The sequence below is a fragment of the Carcharodon carcharias genome, chromosome 15, assembly GCF_017639515.1.
Source record: "Carcharodon carcharias isolate sCarCar2 chromosome 15, sCarCar2.pri, whole genome shotgun sequence".
Taxonomy (NCBI): Eukaryota; Metazoa; Chordata; class Chondrichthyes; order Lamniformes; family Lamnidae; genus Carcharodon; species Carcharodon carcharias.
The window spans coordinates 64,249,935-64,269,979 of NC_054481.1; the positions used below are offsets into that span (position 1 = coordinate 64,249,935).

A 20,045-nucleotide genomic window follows, 5' to 3' on the forward strand; every position below is an offset into this window, starting at 1 on the left:
AAGAACAGGAGAATATGATCGATGTTCAATTATGAAAGGTTTTGAACTCATTGGATCCTAAGAAACTTTTCTGCCCTGTACAGAATTTTGCCACAAGGGGCCTTAATTACAAATCAAGATAGCTTTTGAAATGTAGGAAGGAGTTTTTTTTTACTTAAGTCTGTGGGATAGATTACTGGCACATTGTGGGGAAGGGACAGTATAACAAGAAACTTGAATAGGCTTCAAGAAAAAACCAGACAAGTTTCTTATCAGCAAATTGATTCAATATTATTAGAAATGCATGAAGGGCATACTATGGATAGGAGGCTTGATATGCTGGGGGCAATGTACAAATACAAAATTTGAATAGTGTTTGAATCCACCAACTATTTGTTAGATTGGTTTGTCCTCTTCTATTGAATGATAGAAATGTGGGTAAGGATGGAAATGGGATAAATCTTTGGGGTGCAGATTACTTTTAGACCTAACCTGAGGATATTTACTGGAGTGAATCAGGAATAGGGGAAGATGGATGAGAAAATCTGACAGTTTTTGTTCTGCAGAATATGGCAGGAATGGGAGATTGAGAACAACACGTTTGTGGGAATGTGGATGAAGGAAGGAGATTCCTGTGGCACCAGAAACAGACAAACCAAGGTACATGTTCCCTGTTTTCCTGTGCCCGTTGATGTGGTGGTAGTACCTCTGTTGTTCTTCCTGTGTAAATGTTAAAATATTAAACATTGTAAAATGTTTTACCAGGTTATTGCACTGTAAGGGGCATCAAAGCTGAACCCAGTAACCTGCATAGATCACTGGGGAGTAATCAGGAGCTAGTACCCAGTTTATTTCCATCCCCCACCCCCAAGCTAATTACAACCCATCTTCTTGCCTCTCTGGAAGATCAGATCAGTTAACAACACACAAGATTTAGGTTTGGGTTGTGTAGTGATGCATTTATGCACTGAGCCAGAGAGAAAGGGTTTGTTTTTTCCACAGCTGCTCAAAAGACGATTCCAGTCTGTGTCATATAATCTCACAGACACAGATTCTGGATCACTCTGGCAAACTGAACCGTCTTATACCCATGTGAAATTCAGCTCTCTTTTTCACAGGTCCTTCTAAAATGTGGACCCAGCCACAAACTGGTTCAAGTTTCCGAGCCCAACACTTGTATCTACTATCTGAGCTTTGAGACACCGCTGGTCTGCCACCCCCACTCTTTACTTGGTAAGGAAAATGCAGCCATTCGTACAGAACAATTCACTGGGCTGAGAGTCAGTTGGAGGATTATTGCCCTCCCACAAGAATAGCCGTTCCTGCGGAACCAGAGGGCCTGGGAGGTGACTGGCGCTACGACCAACCTTAACCCAGCTGGGGTTTGCAGGGGCGGAAACAGATAATTGGCGGGGAAGTGAAGCTTTGGAATTTTATTGTTAGAAGGTGTTTTGGGTGGGAGGGGATGTGTGTGTGGTGTGGGGAAAGGGCTGTAAGGGATATGTGAGGAAGGAGGTTATACTATTTCTGCTCAGATTTATTTATTTCTGCAGTTTACCCAAATCTGAAGAAAGAGCTGCAGAATCGATGGGACCAGGCAGAACAATCACTCTACGATGGCCTAATTACTCAGCAAGTAAGTTCTGTGTTTGATGAAGCCCGAGTCTGGGCTATTTTGAAAAGCTCAACAGTCTCTTGTGGACTTGCTGATTGCTACCCAGTTGAGGGGGCAATGCACAGGTCACTAACCAACCTTGGAGGAACTGCATGGGTCACTTTCTAGCTAAGTGGGCACTCGTTGTCTAGCTGTAAGGGCATTGCAGCCACTGACCAACGTCACTTGTGCTCAATGTATTTCAGGGTTATAGGAAGTTGCTGCAAGCAATATTCAGAGATGCAGGTTACCTAAAAATCTCTGGAGAAAAACAGGATCAACAGGAGCTGGAGGAACAGAACCACTCCCAGGAGACCTTGGGCAGGTGCAATGAGGTAAAGAGGATTCAGGATGGGGTGTGATGGGAGGGTGCTCGATGAGGGAGGGGTAATTGAGGGTGCAAGATAGGGCAACATTCGGCGAGGGGTGTGATGGATTTATTGCGCTCGATGGAGGCAGCTGTTGTTTGGTTGATTCCCTTTGGGGATTGAGAATTTATTCCAAACTTCAGATCACGCCTTTCACCAACTCCTCCTGAGGGAGAGCCTGGACACTGAGTTGAGCAGCCAATTCTCAGTCCAGGTTTCACATCTGTCTCTCTTGTATCCATCCGTTGCAAGATATAAAGGATAAAATACTGGAGTTTCAGGGCTGTTCAATCTAGGATCTGTCATTCAGTTTAATGCAAGTTATTCTGTCCACTGTTTGTGTCCTATTCCAATTCAGGAGCGAAATAAACTCTCCACAGAAGTTCAGAGGCTAAAGGATTTACTGACCCGTAACAACATCTCCTTCACAATGCCGACCGGTCAGTATTATCTCTCAATGCTTTGCAAAGTCCTTCCCCCCCCTCTACCAAAAATGTGGACTTCTGGCTGGATTATGTTCCAGACCAGTTCAGTGACCTAAGTGTTTGTAACTGAGCTGATGATCAGGCTGCCTGCCTGCCTAGAGTCAGGCTGGGGTCCTTGTGCCCTTACTCGGGTCTGGAAGCTGCACATTGCTGTTATTGTTTGCTGAGGTTTGTGAGCATTGCTGGGGCAAATGTGTAAGAGATCATTGATCCTCTCCACCTACCCATTTAGATTCCCTCCATAGTCTGATCACACTGATCTTGTTAACCTCCGACAGCTCTCTTGTGTTTTTTCTCCCTCATGCAACTGGTAATCAAGCCATTCAAGCCTGAGTATCTGGAAATCTTGACTTAGCCCAAGCTCCACACCCACCCTTGGCTCTACGTCTTCTCTCCCCTTCTTATAAAACCTACATTGCTTCTCCTTCTTTCGTCAGTCACCTTTTCTGATTGTAACCAGCACAAGGAATTTCGGAGAAGGTTGGGTGGTGCGTGGAAAGCGCGGGATATCCGAGAAGGATCAGAGGGATAAGGCATTTTGCTTCCTGTACAAGTGTCATTGTCAAAATGACATTTCTTGTTCCCTCAGTGAGTGAAGAAATCCCCAGATTAACTGGAAACCAAACTCCAAGGAACCAACAGCTGCGTGGAGACCTGGGGCTCTGGGATGATGCACTGTGATCAGTACCCAGTGGACAGATAGTCCAGACCTCAGGATTATTTGCTTTCCACCATACCCTTTTCCAAGCAATTAAGAGGAAAGCTCCAGCGACACTTCTCACTCAGCTGCTGCTTCTGCAAATTCTGCTTATTTTGAATGTGGGATTTGCTCTGTAAAAGTCTTAATTCCTACTCAGATTATGGAGAATGAAGTGATTGTGTTTCAGCTCTGGAATCTCTCCAACTTAAAAGTTGAATAAATGTCGAGTTTGTTTCTATATTTCCAAATGTAAAATGTTATTCCTGGATTAGACCAGCAATGAAAAATGTAAGGGACAAATATTGAACGAACCCAAGTGACGATACAAAGCAATCAGAAGTGGAAAAAGTTCTTAAGGAGTAGAATAATAAACAACTTGGGGTTAGGGCAGTGTGTGAGCTCCAGCCAGACACCAGGGAAGTGCTGGTCAAAGGTGGGGTAGGTGAAATAAAACACAACCTTTATTCTGCTTTGACCCCACACCTCACACTTGGTGACGCATTGATATTTTAAAGTTACAGAAATGACCAACGATTAAGAGTTATTTTAACTGGCCCATAGTTCTGCTAACAGGGCCGGGGAGAGGGAGTGCACAAGGTGCAAAACATCAGGGCTAAGGGGCCTGGGCTCATTGTAAATAGAGTTCTTGTCATTGTCTAGACTGAACAGCCAGATGGGATTGAGCCATCTGAAAGATAGCTTTAAAAAAAATGAACTTGGTAATCGACAGTTGCTGCAAGTAGGAATTTCATTTGTTTTTATTTTACATTCGCCATTTCTTTGGCAGGTTTCTTGAGTGTTCACTTTAAGATCCTGGGCAATGTGTCTTCAGTATGGTAAAATTTGGCACCTTCACTATAATTTGGCTGTTTGTTTGCAGCTGGGGAAAAGTATTTTATTGAAATTTTGTGGAGCTTGGGGTCCAATTAACAATACCTTCAATTTCATGATCCACCTCTTGATTGTTTCTAAATAAATAAAAATTCCACTGTTTGTGCATTCCACTCTACTTTTGGACAGCTTTGTGGTTTAAAAGAAATCAGTACTGTTAGTTACTGACGGTTGCTGCAAGTAGGAAAACTAATAAACCTACAGAATACTCTATTCACACTCTAAGAAGGGATAAACTGAAATTTGTTTAGAATGTAGGCACTCAATAGACAGATAGTAAGGCAGCTGACACCTGACATTCCAGATCAAAATTATATGGTAATCTCAATGTGTCATGCACTCCGCACTGGGAGCAACACTAACTACATTACCTGCAACAAGTATGTGCGAGAAATTCTTGTGGAATTTGTGTCAGTCAGAACAGAGAGAAACTACTGCAACTGACCTTTGGGAAAAACCATGAAGCATCCCAAAGGTCAAGTAGTAGGCACAAATGGTGTATTTTTTTTATTATCAAGAGCTAGATCATGAACTTGAATGTATTGCTAACTGAACCCCAAGCTCCACAAAATTTTAATAAAATACTTTTCTCCACTGAATGTGCCTATTTTACCCACATGGAGATGCATCGACCAGGATCTTGGGAGTGAACTCAAGAAACCTGCCAAAGAAATGGGGAATGTAAATTAAAACCAAATTAAATTTCTACTTGCAACTATCAGTAACCTGACAGCTCCTATTTATTTTAAAGCTGGTCAACCACGAAGCTGCCTGAAGGTCTTTCCCACTCAGCAACTACCAGGTATTTTTAAAAAACACATTTAACTGCCAGTTAAACTGTCAGTTGTTGAGAGCAGGAGATGACACCAGAGCAGTGATTGGAGGAGTAGCAGGTGCAGGAAAGACAAAGCTGCTCCTCCAATCACAGATTCTGTCTCTCCCACACTGGATAAAAGCAAGCTCTCCCGTTTTTGTTTTCTGGTGCTTTGCTTGCCAAGCTGGTTTTCCAGTGGCTCTGCGTGGTGCTGTGTTGTTCCTCTCTCCATGCTGATTGGTCTGTAAAGGTTGGCTAGGCAGATACTCTGGCCGTTCCTGGTGGCCACCATGCAGGAGTCTTTGCTGCACTGAACAACTTGTGAAGACTTCTTCTGGAAGGCCAAGGAGGAACAGAAAATGAAAGAACAGGAGGGAGTCTCCGCTGGTAACGAGGCCAAAGCAGGCCCAGGGGAGCTGTCACATACCTTGCCTTGTGCCAAGCCGGACCAGACTAGACTGTAGCATAAGCCACTCCCAGGGAACTAGAACTTTGCTTCTAGTGATAGTTATCTTGAGTGATGTGATTGAGTGCTGTGTCAGTGTATCCGGGGAGGAAGAAGGGAGCTTAGGCAGCAAGTGAATGGGGCTGTCTCCTTTCCTCCATCTTTCCCTTCTATAACTCTCCAACAATGAAACAATGCAAGCTGCAGCATGGAAATGGTCTTTCTTTTCGATACTGAGCAAGTAGTCAAATTATATAAAACAAAACCAGAAAGGTTTTCTTGCAATCTGGGTTGCAAGTATTTAATCTTTGCCCTGAATATGAATTTGTTCTCTGTTTATATATGATGCAATGTGCAAAACATGTTAATGAGATAGTCACCAAAATCAGTGTTATTGTCTGCATAATGTTATAAATAATTAATCGGATATTTTCCTGTTAAATTAATTAAAATAAAATTTGTACTCTCTGGTTTGTTAATAGTTGTGGTGGGATCACTTATAGGGCATACGCAAATTAACAGCATTAATATTAAGAGCAGCAATAGTATAATGAACCATGCTGCATATAAATTGGACAATATTTGTAACTAGATGCCATAACGGTCGTTATCATTTTACTAGGACCTTTCTGTGATTGTGTGGAGAATTGACTGGTGAATCTTGAAAGAGGAAAAGAAATATGTATGATCGGGAAATGGGAAGGAGGGTTAGGAAATAAAGGGCCTGGAAAGAAGCACTGGGGACCATGATTTCTCTCCCTGGTCGCAAATACAGTTAAACCCGAACCTTGGACCCACTTCCTCTGCCTGGTCACCCTATCTGGCCCTGTCCGTTATGGGGATTCATTAATTTAGCTTAGCTGTCAACCATAGCTGCTGATTCGGATTAGGCTCCATGTTAGTCTTTGGTTGCTCCTGTCATGCACAGATCCAGATTAAAGAGCTGGAAGTGGTTACAGCAAATGTATTGCGGTGGGAGTGACGACAACAACAACAAACAATCATGTTGTAGAAGCAGTGCCAGAACATTCCAAAAGAAACTGGGCACTTTGCGGGTTCGATTTTCTCTCAAAGCGATGGAGATTTGACCCTGGCATTAAATAACATTCGGCCCCCTCTTGCTCATTTGGGCAGGGAGGAACAGCATCGCCATGCTGCCACACAAATCAGTGGTTAAGCAGAAAGACGGGTTGCTTCTCCCAGCCCAATATATGCAGAACCCCAATTACTGCTTAAGATATGACGGGGGCAATGAAACTGAAGCAGTGAGAGAAACACAGAGCTCAATGTTTCAGCCACACTTCTAAATGTACAATAGAACAACTCCAGGACTGTTAGCAAGTCCAGAGAAGAACCCTGCCCACAATCCAAGCTTGCATCTGATTTCTCCACCTATGTCCCGCAGCATCAAGTTATAGATCTAGTTCAGTTAGGTGTGTTAGTATTGAATGCACTGTTTACTCTGTATTGTAGTTTTGGTAATACCAGACAACTGCAACTGAAAAACTAAACTGCATTTCTGGCCTATGAGTCTGGGATGAAAGGACAAGCTCCATTTTGCCAGAAAACAAAATGGCCATAATTACACTGTTGTCAGCACTTCACTAGAAGCAGAGTTCACCCAATATTCCATTCTGCAGCATTTGTGCCTCTGACACTAATGGTGCTGCACTGTTTACAGAACAACATGACAGACAGCTTCAAGATTTCCCTTTAAAAGTGCTCATTCCTGAGGGCAAGTAACTATAGCTGGGCAGGATGCTCCTCCTTACCTCCAAACTGCCAACCTTCCATCAAATTTGCAACGGTTTCCAGTGGGAGAAAGGCTGGTAACCAAGGAACATGGATTTAAGATGATTGGCAAAACAACCAAAATCAAGATTAGACATTTTTCTTTAGGGAGCTATGATGTTGAATGCATTGGCTGAAAGGGTGGTGCAAACTAATTCAATAGTGACTTTCAGAAGTGGATTGGACAAATACATGAAAGGATATTTTTCATGGCTATGGGGAAAAGAGCAGGTACCAACTAGACAGCTCTTTCAAGGAGCAGCCATAGGCACCAAAAGCCTCCTCCTATGTTGCATCATTATGAAATTTCAATTATCTTAAGTCAGTTGGCAGTAGAGCACTGTTGCTCCCTTGTGGGTGCAGTCAAGCCTAACTACAACCCAACTGAAGGTGGTGGGTGCAAGAGTAACTTTCAGATGACTCAATCCCATCTGCCAGTTCACGAAAAATCCCAATGGCACCATTTATGAAAGTTCTCCAAGTGTCACTTAGCTAACACCAGAACAGATGATATATTCGGTCATCTCTTTGTGAGAACATGCTAAACAAAAAAAAAAAATGTTATTGATACGCTGAGGCAGTGATAATATTTAATGTAAATACAACTTAATTCTTTATACCTGCAGCCCAACCTAGATCAGGAGCTTGGCATGAGGGAAGAAGTTGCAAGCTTGACCATAACTTACTTTTTATGCTAGTGTCTCAAATTTAGAAAAGGAACCTTTAACTACAGCAGGTTCAACTTTTCATTCCAGTCAAGCCAGATTAAATGAAACCATTAATGTGCTAAGTTATGGGCCATTTTTGAGTTTGATTTGGGTCATGGAGAGGAGAAGACTGTCGTAAACACTCAACTATCCAATCCCCTGAATTTTCAGATTTAACAATTAGCACTGCATTAAAACTAGGGCAGCTAGGCAAACCCCCAAAATGCAGTGCAAGAAATGGTAGAGAAGACAAGTGAATCAGAAAGTTGTGATGAAGTGACATCAAGCTTCAGTTTTAAAAGGAAGGAAACTCGGGGAGAAAAAAAGGCAATTAATATAATGTGTGTTTTGAGGATCAAAAATTATTTTAATTCCCATATTGATAATAAAAATAATTCCATGAATTCTGTAAACCACTGCATAAATGCTATAGTGTAAAAATCTTAAGTGTTAACAATTTAAACAATGAACTAGAGTAAAATGATTATGCATTTATAAATACCTTCTAAAAGAACATTCCATTCAGATCGCCATTCTGTTTGTGTACACTCACCTAGACCGCATACAACAGGCTTCCATAAATTAATACACAAAAATGAAAAAATTCCCATAATATTCAATTAAGGTCTTGCTTTGACCACACAAAAATTAATATATCAAGACAATATTTCAGTAATATTTAAACACTAGTTAAGATATGAGCTATTCCACGTCAATACATAAATCACAGAGTCAGGGATATGTTACTATTGTAATACATTTTTTTGCCAGTAATGTCACTGAATTCTTGCACCTCCCATGATTTTCTTGAATGTCAAAATTCCCAGGAGTACAAAGTGGATGAAGTACTTGGTTATAGATCTGAAGCAACTTTTCACTGGTTTGGCTGTACGCTACCCGTGCAATGAAATTTGCAATTAGTGAACTTATTATGACCTGTGATAAAACAATGCTGTAAGAGACATACATGATTATGAATAGAGTAAAATAGGCAGGGGCTTATTAAGTTTTTGTTGTATTTGAACTGGTGATGTGCACAGAAACTAGCACAACTACCTGGTTACTGGATTCTTCCAACAGCCTATCAGTACTGTTGCCCAGTCTTAAAACTATCCCCATTCAGTGAGCTTCCTAGATAAACATATATAAATGCAGCTTGGCTTCCACAGAATGCTTTACAAACTCTCATTACAGATTGTTCCTTATACCCTGAGAAAAGAGTTTTTCCTCCTGTTTCATTGCTCTTCCCAGGCTGAGGAACTTGCATATAAAGAATCTGAAAGTGTGTTCACATAGAAACCATCCCCATTAAGAAATTATTTTTCAAAAAGTGATTTTAAGATCTTAAGTCTAAAATAATTTTATTCTATACTTTTCCCTTAGAAGGATTGTTTATTTCAGTGCTTTGCTCAAGTTTATTCTCAGACTCAGTCTCTCAATCATCATCCATCACACCACATCCACCTTTTGACAATGATGCACTGCTACATGCTGAATCCCAGCAGTAAAAAGTAAGAAACACTGAGATAAGATAAATACAAAGCTAAACTCTTCAATAATTTACTGTTGGTTCACAACCTTAAAAGTTAATTGTCCAGGCTTGTGTTGCCCAATAGAGCATCAGTGTTGGAATGGAAAGCACACTGCCAGAAGTTCTTAATTTCTTGCACATAAAATGCTTAGCTTCACCATTACTTAAGTTTATAAACTCGATCAGTTATAACAATTTAAGTTTGCCCTGTAATCCCTGCAGGAAGTAGTTTGGTATTGCAACAGCCACAGAAATGTAATACTTTATTGAACAGAGTAGCAAGTCTGTAGTGAAACATTAGCTAATGTATTACAGTAAATGTGCCTTGAAGCACACTCACTGGTCAATAATAAACCATCACTCAGCAAGAGTTCAGGTTTATTCATACATCGAAGTGCAGTATCTCTGCTGTGGACTATTAGGGCATACTGAAGATAGACAATGAATTTTCCAGCATAACAGAATGATATTGAACTGCACCACGCTTGTGTAATTACCCACCAAAGAGGAGCACAACAATGGACCAGGTACATGGGAAAGAAAAATATCTGTGGAGTCAAAAGAAGGGGCTATGGCATTCAGTATAAACTGGAAAGGTTAGCTATGTCCTTTTGTCTTGCAGGTCCATTAATTGTGAAAAATCAATCAGCTTGCTAGTGGAAATGTCATCTGGTAAATCACCAACAGTAGAGATTTCATTAAAGCATCTGTAAATGTCCATTGATTTTTTTTTAACAAGAGCCAGGTGGTGATGGAGACATTTTCTGAAGTACCTCTACCTGGTGCAGAATTCTGCTCCGCTCTGGAATCAGACACCTAATACTTTACTGTCACACAGGGGAAATAGTTTGTATATAAACACACCTCCAGTAACTTCACACACCTGGGAGAGATTAATTTCAACCTGTTGTACAGAAAATGACAAGCTACTCACTATGGGAATTTCAGCAATTCACTCGTTACCACACTGCATGTAACCGCACCACCTTCCTGATTCTGAATGATTGGTTCTAAAATTCTATTTTAGCCTGTTCGTTATAAAGGACGTCCATTGATCTTCAGGTGTCTCCCTTGGAAATATTTTTGTAATATTGTTGGACTGCTATTCATTTTTCTGTGAAATGATTTATTGGGGGAAGTATTTGGCATCTAATAGTTTTGAATGATTTTTAAGGCAGTTTTGGCACTTGCAAGTTGCTTTCTAAATGCTCTGCTGACTATTTACACTTTCCTACTGGTTTGGCACCATTCATGATAACCATAGGGAGCATGCAGTTAAGAAAAACTACGTTTAATACATAAATAAATTTACTTTGCAGTAACAATACACCAAAGAAACCTGACAAGTGGGAGAAACAAAGAAAAAAATTTGAACGCTGGTTTACTGTTACTTAGGAAGGAAGCAGCTGCACAAGTTGTGGTTAATTATTTTGGGATATTTTTATTATTCCAAGATTGTCCACTGCATATTTCTGTTTAAGTGCTCTGGAATTGCATTTTTAAAAAGTATTTTGGGGTGGGTTGTTGAATTCTCACTTACACAGAAGTTAAAATGGTGCCAAGCAGTGGGGCAGTCAGAAGTGCAGTGTTCCTGTGGGACATTGTGAGGCATTAGCTCAAGGTGTAGGCTTTCACAGTCCCAGATGATTCAATGGCTTGTACAGCCATTTAAAAAAAAATCGCCAAAGGAGGTGCCAGATCCTGTTCTAATTTACTTTTGTTTCTGTAAAAATAAGGAAAAGCACATAAATGCTGGAACTGCACAAATTGAGAAAACATCCATTTGGACTTGGTCTCCACTTGCACAATGTTTTATTTGTGGTGAATTCTGTTCCTTTAATTGTGGCTATCTGCTCCAAAGTTTTATCACAAATTATAAGTGTGTGAGTGACAGAATGAGAAATGAATACTTGTTTGTTGATTTTGGGTGCGTCTACACTGTTCGATGAACAGAGCAGGTTTGAGCTCAATGGGAGGATTGACTATGTTTGCAATGTGGTAAGAAATCTACAATTTGTATTCCAAAACTCCAGTGGCAGGGATTTCCTGGAGTTCTCTCCCAGTGCTTGGGGAGTCGACTGAGTGATCTGACTGTTTACACCCTAAGTTTATTGCTGCAGTGAATGCCAACGTTGGTTTAATCACACCTTTAAGGAAAAGAAATATATTGGATTCAGGTAGGATGATTAAGGCTTATGGCTCAGACAACATCTCCAGTTGGCATCAGTTATCTCACCAGGAAGATTCATGCAGAATATTAACAGCAATATAGCCATTTTATTTGCTAGCTTAGGTTGTCTGCATTACTTTGAAGCACAGATGAACAAAAATGGATTACTTTCAGAATTAAAGATCTGGCACCTAAAGATTTTAAATAAACTAACTTGGATACTGATCAGGGATGTCGTGTATGAGCTTATGGTCTTTTAAAATAATGACCCACAGTGTTCAAGTGGGAGGGGGAAGAGAGCAACAAGATTGCCAACTGACATTCTCGGTTCAGCAAAATATTTACAAGACTTTGGTGTTGGGAGCTAAAGGAGCAATATTTGGAAAAAGGGGTTGCAAATTCCCCCTCTATAATTGAGAGTTGACTAGATTTTGATAATTTTGCCCTAAAGTGACTTGAATTCTTAACTCTGATTTACATTAGCTCTCATTTCTCCTGCCATTCAGTTTGTATTGGGAGAATGCCTTCCAATTATTATTGCCTGGCTGGGTTGCCAGGTTTGTGAAAAGGGTGGTGGGCTGTGACTTAACTTATCAAATGTACATTTAGTTCTGCACATCATTCAATAGTGCCACATCCCAGTCCACAACTGTGAAGATAAAATGGTGTTTTGTTTTTTTAAAACCAAAGTTTTTCTATGATGAATGTGGCAGAGTACAGTTCATGCAGTAACGAACGAGCTAGTTTTGTTACACAGTTCCTCTTGAATGCCAACAGTAGTGCACAAGCATTAATATGTAATAGGCTTACCATTAACGTGACAAATTTCAATAAAACAAAAAACCTACAAAATTCTTATAAGCAATTTAACTAAGCATTGATGCATATGGCCACTATATTTTTTTTAAAAAACAGAATACCAAGCAAAATTTTACTTCACAATAATCTTGAACAGATGTAAGTAAACCTTGAATTCTGGACTGCTTTTATGTAATGTTGCTGTTTTCCCAATACAATGTACTTTATAAGTAGAACTTCATACATTCCACATTCTTCTCAAAGAAATATTAGCAGTCTGTGATCAAAGAGCATTTCATGTAATAAGCTTCATCTTTATACAAAAAAGTGGAATTTCTTTTCCCTTACTGAGAACACAATACAGAATTAAAATTTCTAATTTTGGTCACTGTTTCAGTAATTCTGCCTATAACTAGCTACCGTTTAGTATTTACATGTCTTGTTAAAACTACAGATAATAATAAATTGCTATACAGAAAAGTTCTTTGGCAAAGACTACATGTGGTTCAGAAGTCCATTATAACTCTTCAGCAAAGTGCAGAATGCTTTTTTTTTGTGTATGCATCTCAGCAACAGTTAATATCTCTCTGCCTCACAAAGAAGCCAGGGGAGCTGTAAATGCAGACCATGCAGTAAGAGTGTGTTTATCCACTGAGGCATTTTGCACTTGATGGGACATTGAAGTTGATGTGCAAATAGAGATTTACATCCCAATGCTAGGAATTTTGTACCCAAAGTGCCAATCCTTTGCCTTGATGAAAGTGCAGTCTCTGTATCCATAATGAACTCAAGTGCAAATTCCTCAGTTTAAGTAATGCAAACGTTTCCTTACAGCACTGGACAATGGCAGTATGCTTCATTCACTGTGAAGTTGGTCCTTAAGTTACATTAAGTTAACTCCATTATACTAGAGAGTCATAAGTATTAGACTTTCACACAACCATGGCCCCAACCGTTATTAGGTGCCCATAAATTTAAGACATTAAAAGTTTGAAAAAAGCATTTAAAATACATCTAAAATAGTGCACAAGCATTAATATGTAATAGGCTTACCATTAACTGACAAATTTCAATGGAATAAAAAAAAATTATAAAATTCTTCTAAGCAATTTAACTAAGCATTGGCCCATATGGCCACTATATATTTTTTAAAAACTGAATACCAAGCTTTGGGTTTTGAATTGGCCACATTAATCCAACAACTAATATACCAATGGTGTTTGGACACTTGAAAGATTTATCTAAAAAAATATCAAATTATATTTTATGGGCTCATTGAAAATTTCAAATCTAACATATTCTGATTAAATGTTGCTATTTACATGATTTAAAAATTCAGTTCTGTTCTTGCATTATTTTCAGTTTCTTCTAACGGGGCAAGTTGGGCTGGTGCAAGTTATAATAGTAAGGTTTGTTGTGGCTGCATTGTTCATGAAAATAAGGATTGATTTCTATGTTGAACTGGGCATTTCTAATGTAACACTTCAAATGCTATTTGTATCCAGCTAGGACCAGAGATCTTCCTCATTTGCACATGGACTTTGCAATGGTCAGGGCTCACCATAAACTCCTATTTAATTCACTCCAAAAACAGTTCGCAACTCCACGTGAACCAGTCTTTTATGTGTTTTTAAAAATAAACTAGTTTCTTTGAACATCTGGTATATCCCCACATTAACCACACTTCCCATACAATTCCACACTTTGATGGAAATAATAATGGACTTCTGATACAGAATGACAAGAAGTGAAGACAAATCATTTCAATGAACACAGTAATAGGTCAATTTTTCATTCTTAATTATAACCTGTACATATTATGCTGTTCAGTCAAGTGAGCAGTGTATGTAAAAGAGAGCACAGGTTATGCCCTCTGGTGCTAAGTATACTCTAAATAAGTCAGAACAAGAAACGGTGGCAATTTCAACATCTATGTTCAATACGAGTTCATCCTGAATTTTATGCACCTAACTTCTTTACAGTTAGAGAAAGCTGGTCTATGAATTTGCATTAATTATATATTTAAATATATATGTGTATATATATATATATATATATATATAATCAGTGCAAAGATTTCATGTCAAAGTACCTTTGCCTGACAGAAGTTGTCATTGCAATTTAGGTTTAGGCAAGGCAGAAGGCACTTGGTAACAGTGGCCAGAAATTAGACATTGTCATTTAAAATGCTTACAAGGCTAGGAGTTGCACCAACTGAAGAAAAAAAAAACAATTAATTAAAACTTTCATGATACTAGCTACAAAAATCTCCAACCACATGCTGGTCAATGCAGCTTGTTTCAGAGAAGAAACAAAAAACAAAAAGACTGGTTCATTTTATTATATAAAATAGCAAACTTCTGTTCAGACTGCTTGTTTGCTAAGAATAGCATTATGTGCCATTATGAAATTGCTGCTGGTTTTAAGCATTAAAAGTTTGCACTTAATTTATAAATTGAAAAATGTAAAAATCCTAGCAAGTTGCACAATACTAATATTTATAATAGTACTTAATTAGAATAGGAAATCTAACAATATTCACTGTACTATGATTTAACAGTAAGAATCTGAATACCAAATATCTATTAACAGGTTTCACAGTACACATACAAAGCTTTATATTATCACATGTTCTGGAAAAAAAACTACAAAGCAGCTTGAAAGCAATTTATTATAACCTCTAAACAAAAAAAAACCCAGGTTAACAAAGTGCGTTACAGGAAATTAAACCTCTTCACATAACCTAGTATTTTTTTTCTTTTTAATTTTATATGTAAAATACTAGAACATAAAAATGCTAAAGCTGCAGTGCTCTGCATGCAATATTCATTGGAAATACACAGCAAGTCGATCCTACACTATGATTCTGTATCTGAAGTGCCTTGAAGTTACTTCAATTTTATTTCTGAATGCATTCGGCACCAGTTGTAAACACAGGGCATCGGCAAAAATGATGAAAACGCAGCAACATTGTGAAGCACATCAATCAGACTAAAGCAAAATGTATGGCTAACGTGCTCAAGAATGGACTGAGTTAGTCACTGATTGACTGGTTTACCAGGATGTGTGTTACAAGTTTTCCCAGGGGAAAGAAGAGCTTATACGTATTAAAAAATAATTCAGTAAAGAAATACAGACACAAATGCCATATTTTGTAGGGTAGGATATACTCACTGCGTAATTTAAAATATTTCCGACATGAGGGGGGCACTACAGCTTCAAATTGTTAGGATAGTGTAGTCGTTCTTCAAAAGGCTAGTCCCATGTACCTAGAATATATTCATCACCAATTCATTACTTTCGTTTTGCAATAGGGACATTCAATTTTGTTAGGTGCACAGTGCTCACAGAGGACATAATGCTGGCAAGGCTGAAGTAATATAGAACGGTCCCGCTCCTGGCATACAATGCATTTCTTCGACTGGAGCTGATAAATTACCTGTTTTGAATGGAAACATAAGATGTGATCTGCAAGTAGTGATTTCTTTGGCAAGTTTATAAAATTCCCAACATTTTGTGACCGAATATAATTTTTAAAAACTTGTCAGATGAACTTTATAATTTATGACAAAGTTTTTGTTTAGTACGTGCATACTACCATTGATACCTTCAATGAATAGTCTATTCAATTACAGATTCTCAGGGCTAAATTTTCACAGCCCCCTGCAGTCCAGAAGATGTCAGGCCAGATTTCTGATGCATTCCTGCCTGTGGTAGACTTTCCCAGAAAGGACTGGGAACTGGCTACCTACTCCACAGGGGTAATTAGCCAATTTGTCCAGTAAGATTCTACTTAGAGGCCATTTTGCAATGATGTTGCTATATTCCTACCACTGGAGTGGCCCTGTGCCGTGTGTGGAGGCCACCAGCTCACTTGAGGTGGCCTCCCAGTGACGGGCCAGATGGTCATCAGAAACAAGAGGCTCCATTCCCCAATGTCAGAACTGCAGGGTGAAAGGACGCAACCCTGCCGTGAATAGAACTGTATGGTGCTCCTCTCCACCCTGACGTCCCAGCTGGCTTCAGGCCTCTTTAATTGATCACTTCTATACAGACAACCAAGGACACCTTCATGTGGAGGTGCCCTTGCACTTGCTTGACTGCCTTATGGGTGTCCACATTTCCTAGTGGGGCTGACAACCTGATGTCATAGGAGGCCCTCTGATTGACCCTGCAGCGTTGGAAGGCTGCCTGCTGTCCTTGATAGGTTGCAGGCAGATAATTGGGAAGCTGCCTCCTGGAATGCTGCACTGATGAGTGCCCTGACAATATGAGCAGGCTCAGGATGATATCAGGGTTGCAATGTCCCATGGAAAATTCAGGCAATACTTTTTTAACCCCATTCCCCCGCCTTCAAGGAGAATATTGCAAGCCTGAAGGTCTAGTTAAATAACACAAGTGGTTTCTATGACATATTACTGTAGCAGATGAGTCCTTTTTTTTGTACTTCAACAGATTGCATCCACACAAGTTTCCCACCTCCCATAAGGGCACTGAGTCTTACTGTGATGAAGTTCTATTGGCACCAGCCATCATTTTGTACTTGACTGCTGAGGCTGTTTTTCAAGTGCATGCCAAGACAGCAAGTGCTAATGTGCTATTCAATCATGGATGACATTACAACCAGCAGGTACACACCCACACACTTTCCACTGAATAGATAACAGTTAAGAGTGGAAACCACAGGCTGCTCTACCTCAGGGATGAAATGATGAATTGTAGTGCCCTTTGCAGAGATCAACCAATTCAATACAGACTAGCAATGAAAGTAGGGTTTTTCTCTTTATTTGTTCTTGGGATGTAAGCGTTGCTGGCAAGGTCAGCAATTATTGCCCAAAGGGAGTTCCAGAGTTTTGACCCAACGACAATGAAAGAATGGCGATATAGTTCCTAGTCAGGATGGTGAGTAATTTGGAGGGGAACTTGCAGGTGGTGTTGTTCCCATCCTTCTGCTGCCCTCTGCCATCTGGGTGGTACAGGTCGCAGGGTTGGAAAATGCAATCAAAGCAGCTTTGGCAAGTTGCTGCCGCACACCTTGTAGATGGTACACACTGCTGCCACTGTGCATCAGCAATGGAGGGAGTGAATGTTTATGGTGGGGATAGGGTGCCAAACAAGTGAACTGCTTTGTTTTGGATTGTGTCAAGCTTCTTGTGTGGTTTTTGTTCTGCAGTCATCTAGGCAAGTGGAGGGTATCCATCACGCTCTTGACTTGGGGCTTATAAATGGTGATAAGGTTTTGGGGAGTTTTTGGTGAGTTACTCGCTACAGAATTCCCAGCCTCTGATCTGCTCTTGCAGCCAAAGTATTTATGTGGCTGGTCCAGTTAAGTTGCCGGCCATTGATAACCCTCAGGATGTTGGTAGTGCAGGATGCAGCGATGGTAATGATGTTGAATGTCACAGGGAGATTATTAGATTCTCTCTTATTGGATATGGTCATTGCATTTGTGTGGCACAAATGTTAATTGCCACTCATCAGCCCAATGTTGTTCTGACCTTCCTGGTATGTATAGAGCCTTTTGTACAGTAGGCTGTGTATTCACACAGAGCTGAAGAATGCAACATAGCTTTTAAATGGAGTGGCTTGTGGTGATGGGGACAATGGTTATGTTTTTAAAAATTCTCTCTCTCTATTTCCAATGTGCTAAACCCAAGTTCCAACTCACCCCATCCACAAGGTCCAAATCTGCACGCAATTGACTTTGTATAGAATGAAGCTTTGGTAGTGGAAGCTTGTCTATATCTCCATAGTTTCTCAGAAGGGGAAAGTTTGGAGATCGGTATAAAGCATCAAAGTCCTCCTGCAGCTTTTTAAGCTGTTTATCCACTTCTTCTTTCTGTTGTAATACTACTTGCCGGTCAGCATCAGCCACTTTTGCCCTTTCTTTGGCCTCTTGAGCTTCCTTCTGCCATGCATCACATGCCTGGAAACAGAAACAGCATTGTAAATATGCACAGGAAGAAACAGAAGCACACAGTTCTGATGGATGTTAATTAATTTATTCTCAGAAGTAAACTGACCACATACAACAAAATCATCATTGAGAAAGCTGCATCCACGACCCAACACACAGTACTGTTACAATCAACCTTGGGATACGAAACATTGTGTAAGTAAGAATATTGGCTAATGCAAAGCAATTACAAGACAAGGATCTCAATGAGATACTTGGAGTAGTTTAAAAACCAGACGTTAAACTTTATCTTGTTGACACATCTGTATAACAAGGCTTAAGTTATCAAATTGTACTGTACATAAGCTAGTGATGAAAAGCTTTAATTTGTATGTACCATTGGAATGTTGTTAAGAAGTCTTTAAGGTGGCATTTCATTAAGTGCCAAAATACTGTACTGCAACTTTCAGAAAGAACATATGGAGTTATAGCAAGGGCACATTTGGGCTCCAGTGAATCTAGCATTAGCAGTGAGTAGAAGCTAAGACTGCAGTGTTGGCTGATTGCCTAGAAGGATGGTTCAAGGGCTAGGCATACCAGGGCCCCCAGTATAAAAGGTACAAGTTAAGGTTAGTTTGTTGTTGGGAAGCCAGAAGCACTCTTCCCATTGGTCAAGAACTGCAAATGTTTAGTTAGAAGTTATTAACTGTGTTGACACAGGTGCCCGGACTTGGGCTGAATATTGCAAAAGCTGCCTGCAAATGGGGTATAAATGTAGGGGAGCATCACTAGGGTCTTTGTATATGCCAGCATGTAGCTTTTGTTAGAGGACACTTGCTGGGGGCATTTGTCCAGATGGAAAGTTAGGAGTTAGTTGTAGAGTGCTTGCTAGGAAGTTAGCACTTGCATGAAATATTACCAGTCAATGGCTAATTGTCATGGGTTGGGGGCTGCCACAAGAACCCAGAAGTGACTAACATAATTGTCACAGGTTAAGGATTGCTGTAAGAATCCAGTATAGAGATCAGGATTAGAGTCCAGCATTAGGGCTAAAGGTAAAAGAAAGTGAATAGTTTTGTTAGGAAGCTGCTTTCAGCTTGAGAGTGAGAGAGAGAGAGAAAAACACTCAGCAGCAGCTATAAAGTGCGTAGCTTGAGAGAGAGAGAAGCAGTCAGCAAGCCTCTATGAAATGTGCAGATCCAGCAATTAAAGTGGACTTGGACATGAGAATAAAAATCTTAAAGCAATAAAGGGGTTTGTATGTATGTTAGATTTAAGTTGACTCAGTTGAAATCTCAAAGGACATCCTGAGTCAAGAGACCAGGTTCAAGGAACCAAGAGGAGAAGACCCTAGAAGTCCTGGGATCCATGGGAAGACAGGCCGACACGTGTTGAACTTGTGTATTGTGCCATGCCTTGACCAGTGAATTGTTAAGTACTGATCTTCGTTATTCAATAAACCTTGTATGCATTCTAAATTATTGATTGTCCTTTTTGCCAATAAGATTATTCCTTAACAAGAATTTTCTTATTCTGGGGTTTAGTATAGAGTCCAAGTCCCTACACAAATGAAGTCAGTTTCTTTTGTGACTGTAATGTTAGTGGAATGTTTTTTTGTTTAGCCTATGGTCCTTCTCTTGCCTTTTTTTTTTACAGTGGATACGGAATGGTAGTGTGTCATAAGCAATTGGTGTGATGTAATAAGACCAATACACATCCTAAATCAACTGACAATCAGCATCTTAACGAAACTGAAAAAGAGAAGAGGTCACTCTTTCCATCAAACTCAATCCTTACAAAGCCTACGTATGGCTAC

General features: G+C 39.8%; 2 protein-coding genes across 10 annotated transcripts in view; one reads left to right on the forward strand and one right to left on the reverse strand.

Annotated features, from left to right (window-relative positions):
* gnptg (N-acetylglucosamine-1-phosphate transferase subunit gamma) overlaps positions 1-19,707 on the forward strand; it is a 25,629-nt gene extending 5,922 nt beyond the window's left edge. For 2 of the 5 annotated variants that reach the window (XM_041205966.1, XM_041205968.1), the window contains exons 6-11: positions 546-639; positions 1,098-1,212; positions 1,533-1,615; positions 1,840-1,968; positions 2,360-2,441; positions 3,076-5,815. In XM_041205966.1, the coding sequence (XP_041061900.1) occupies positions 546-639; positions 1,098-1,212; positions 1,533-1,615; positions 1,840-1,968; positions 2,360-2,441; positions 3,076-3,167 (595 nt within the window). In that variant the 3' untranslated portion in view covers positions 3,168-5,815. Of the gene's footprint in view, positions 1-545; positions 640-1,097; positions 1,213-1,532; positions 1,616-1,839; positions 1,969-2,359; positions 2,442-3,075; positions 5,816-18,344 lie in introns of those variants that run through there. The other 3 variants (XM_041205969.1, XM_041205971.1, XM_041205970.1) reach the window with 3 other exon arrangements.
* The window catches only part of unkl (unk like zinc finger), a 154,415-nt gene continuing 142,550 nt past the window's right edge, over positions 8,181-20,045 (reverse strand). For 4 of the 5 annotated variants that reach the window (XM_041205957.1, XM_041205956.1, XM_041205959.1 and 1 more), the window contains 2 exons: positions 18,002-18,259; positions 8,181-15,772 (listed from right to left, as the gene is read on the reverse strand). In XM_041205957.1, coding sequence (XP_041061891.1) covers positions 15,617-15,772; positions 18,002-18,259 — 414 coding nt within the window. In that variant the 3' untranslated portion in view covers positions 8,181-15,616. The remainder of the gene's footprint in view (positions 15,773-18,001; positions 18,260-20,045) is intronic. The other variant, XM_041205958.1, reaches the window with a different exon arrangement.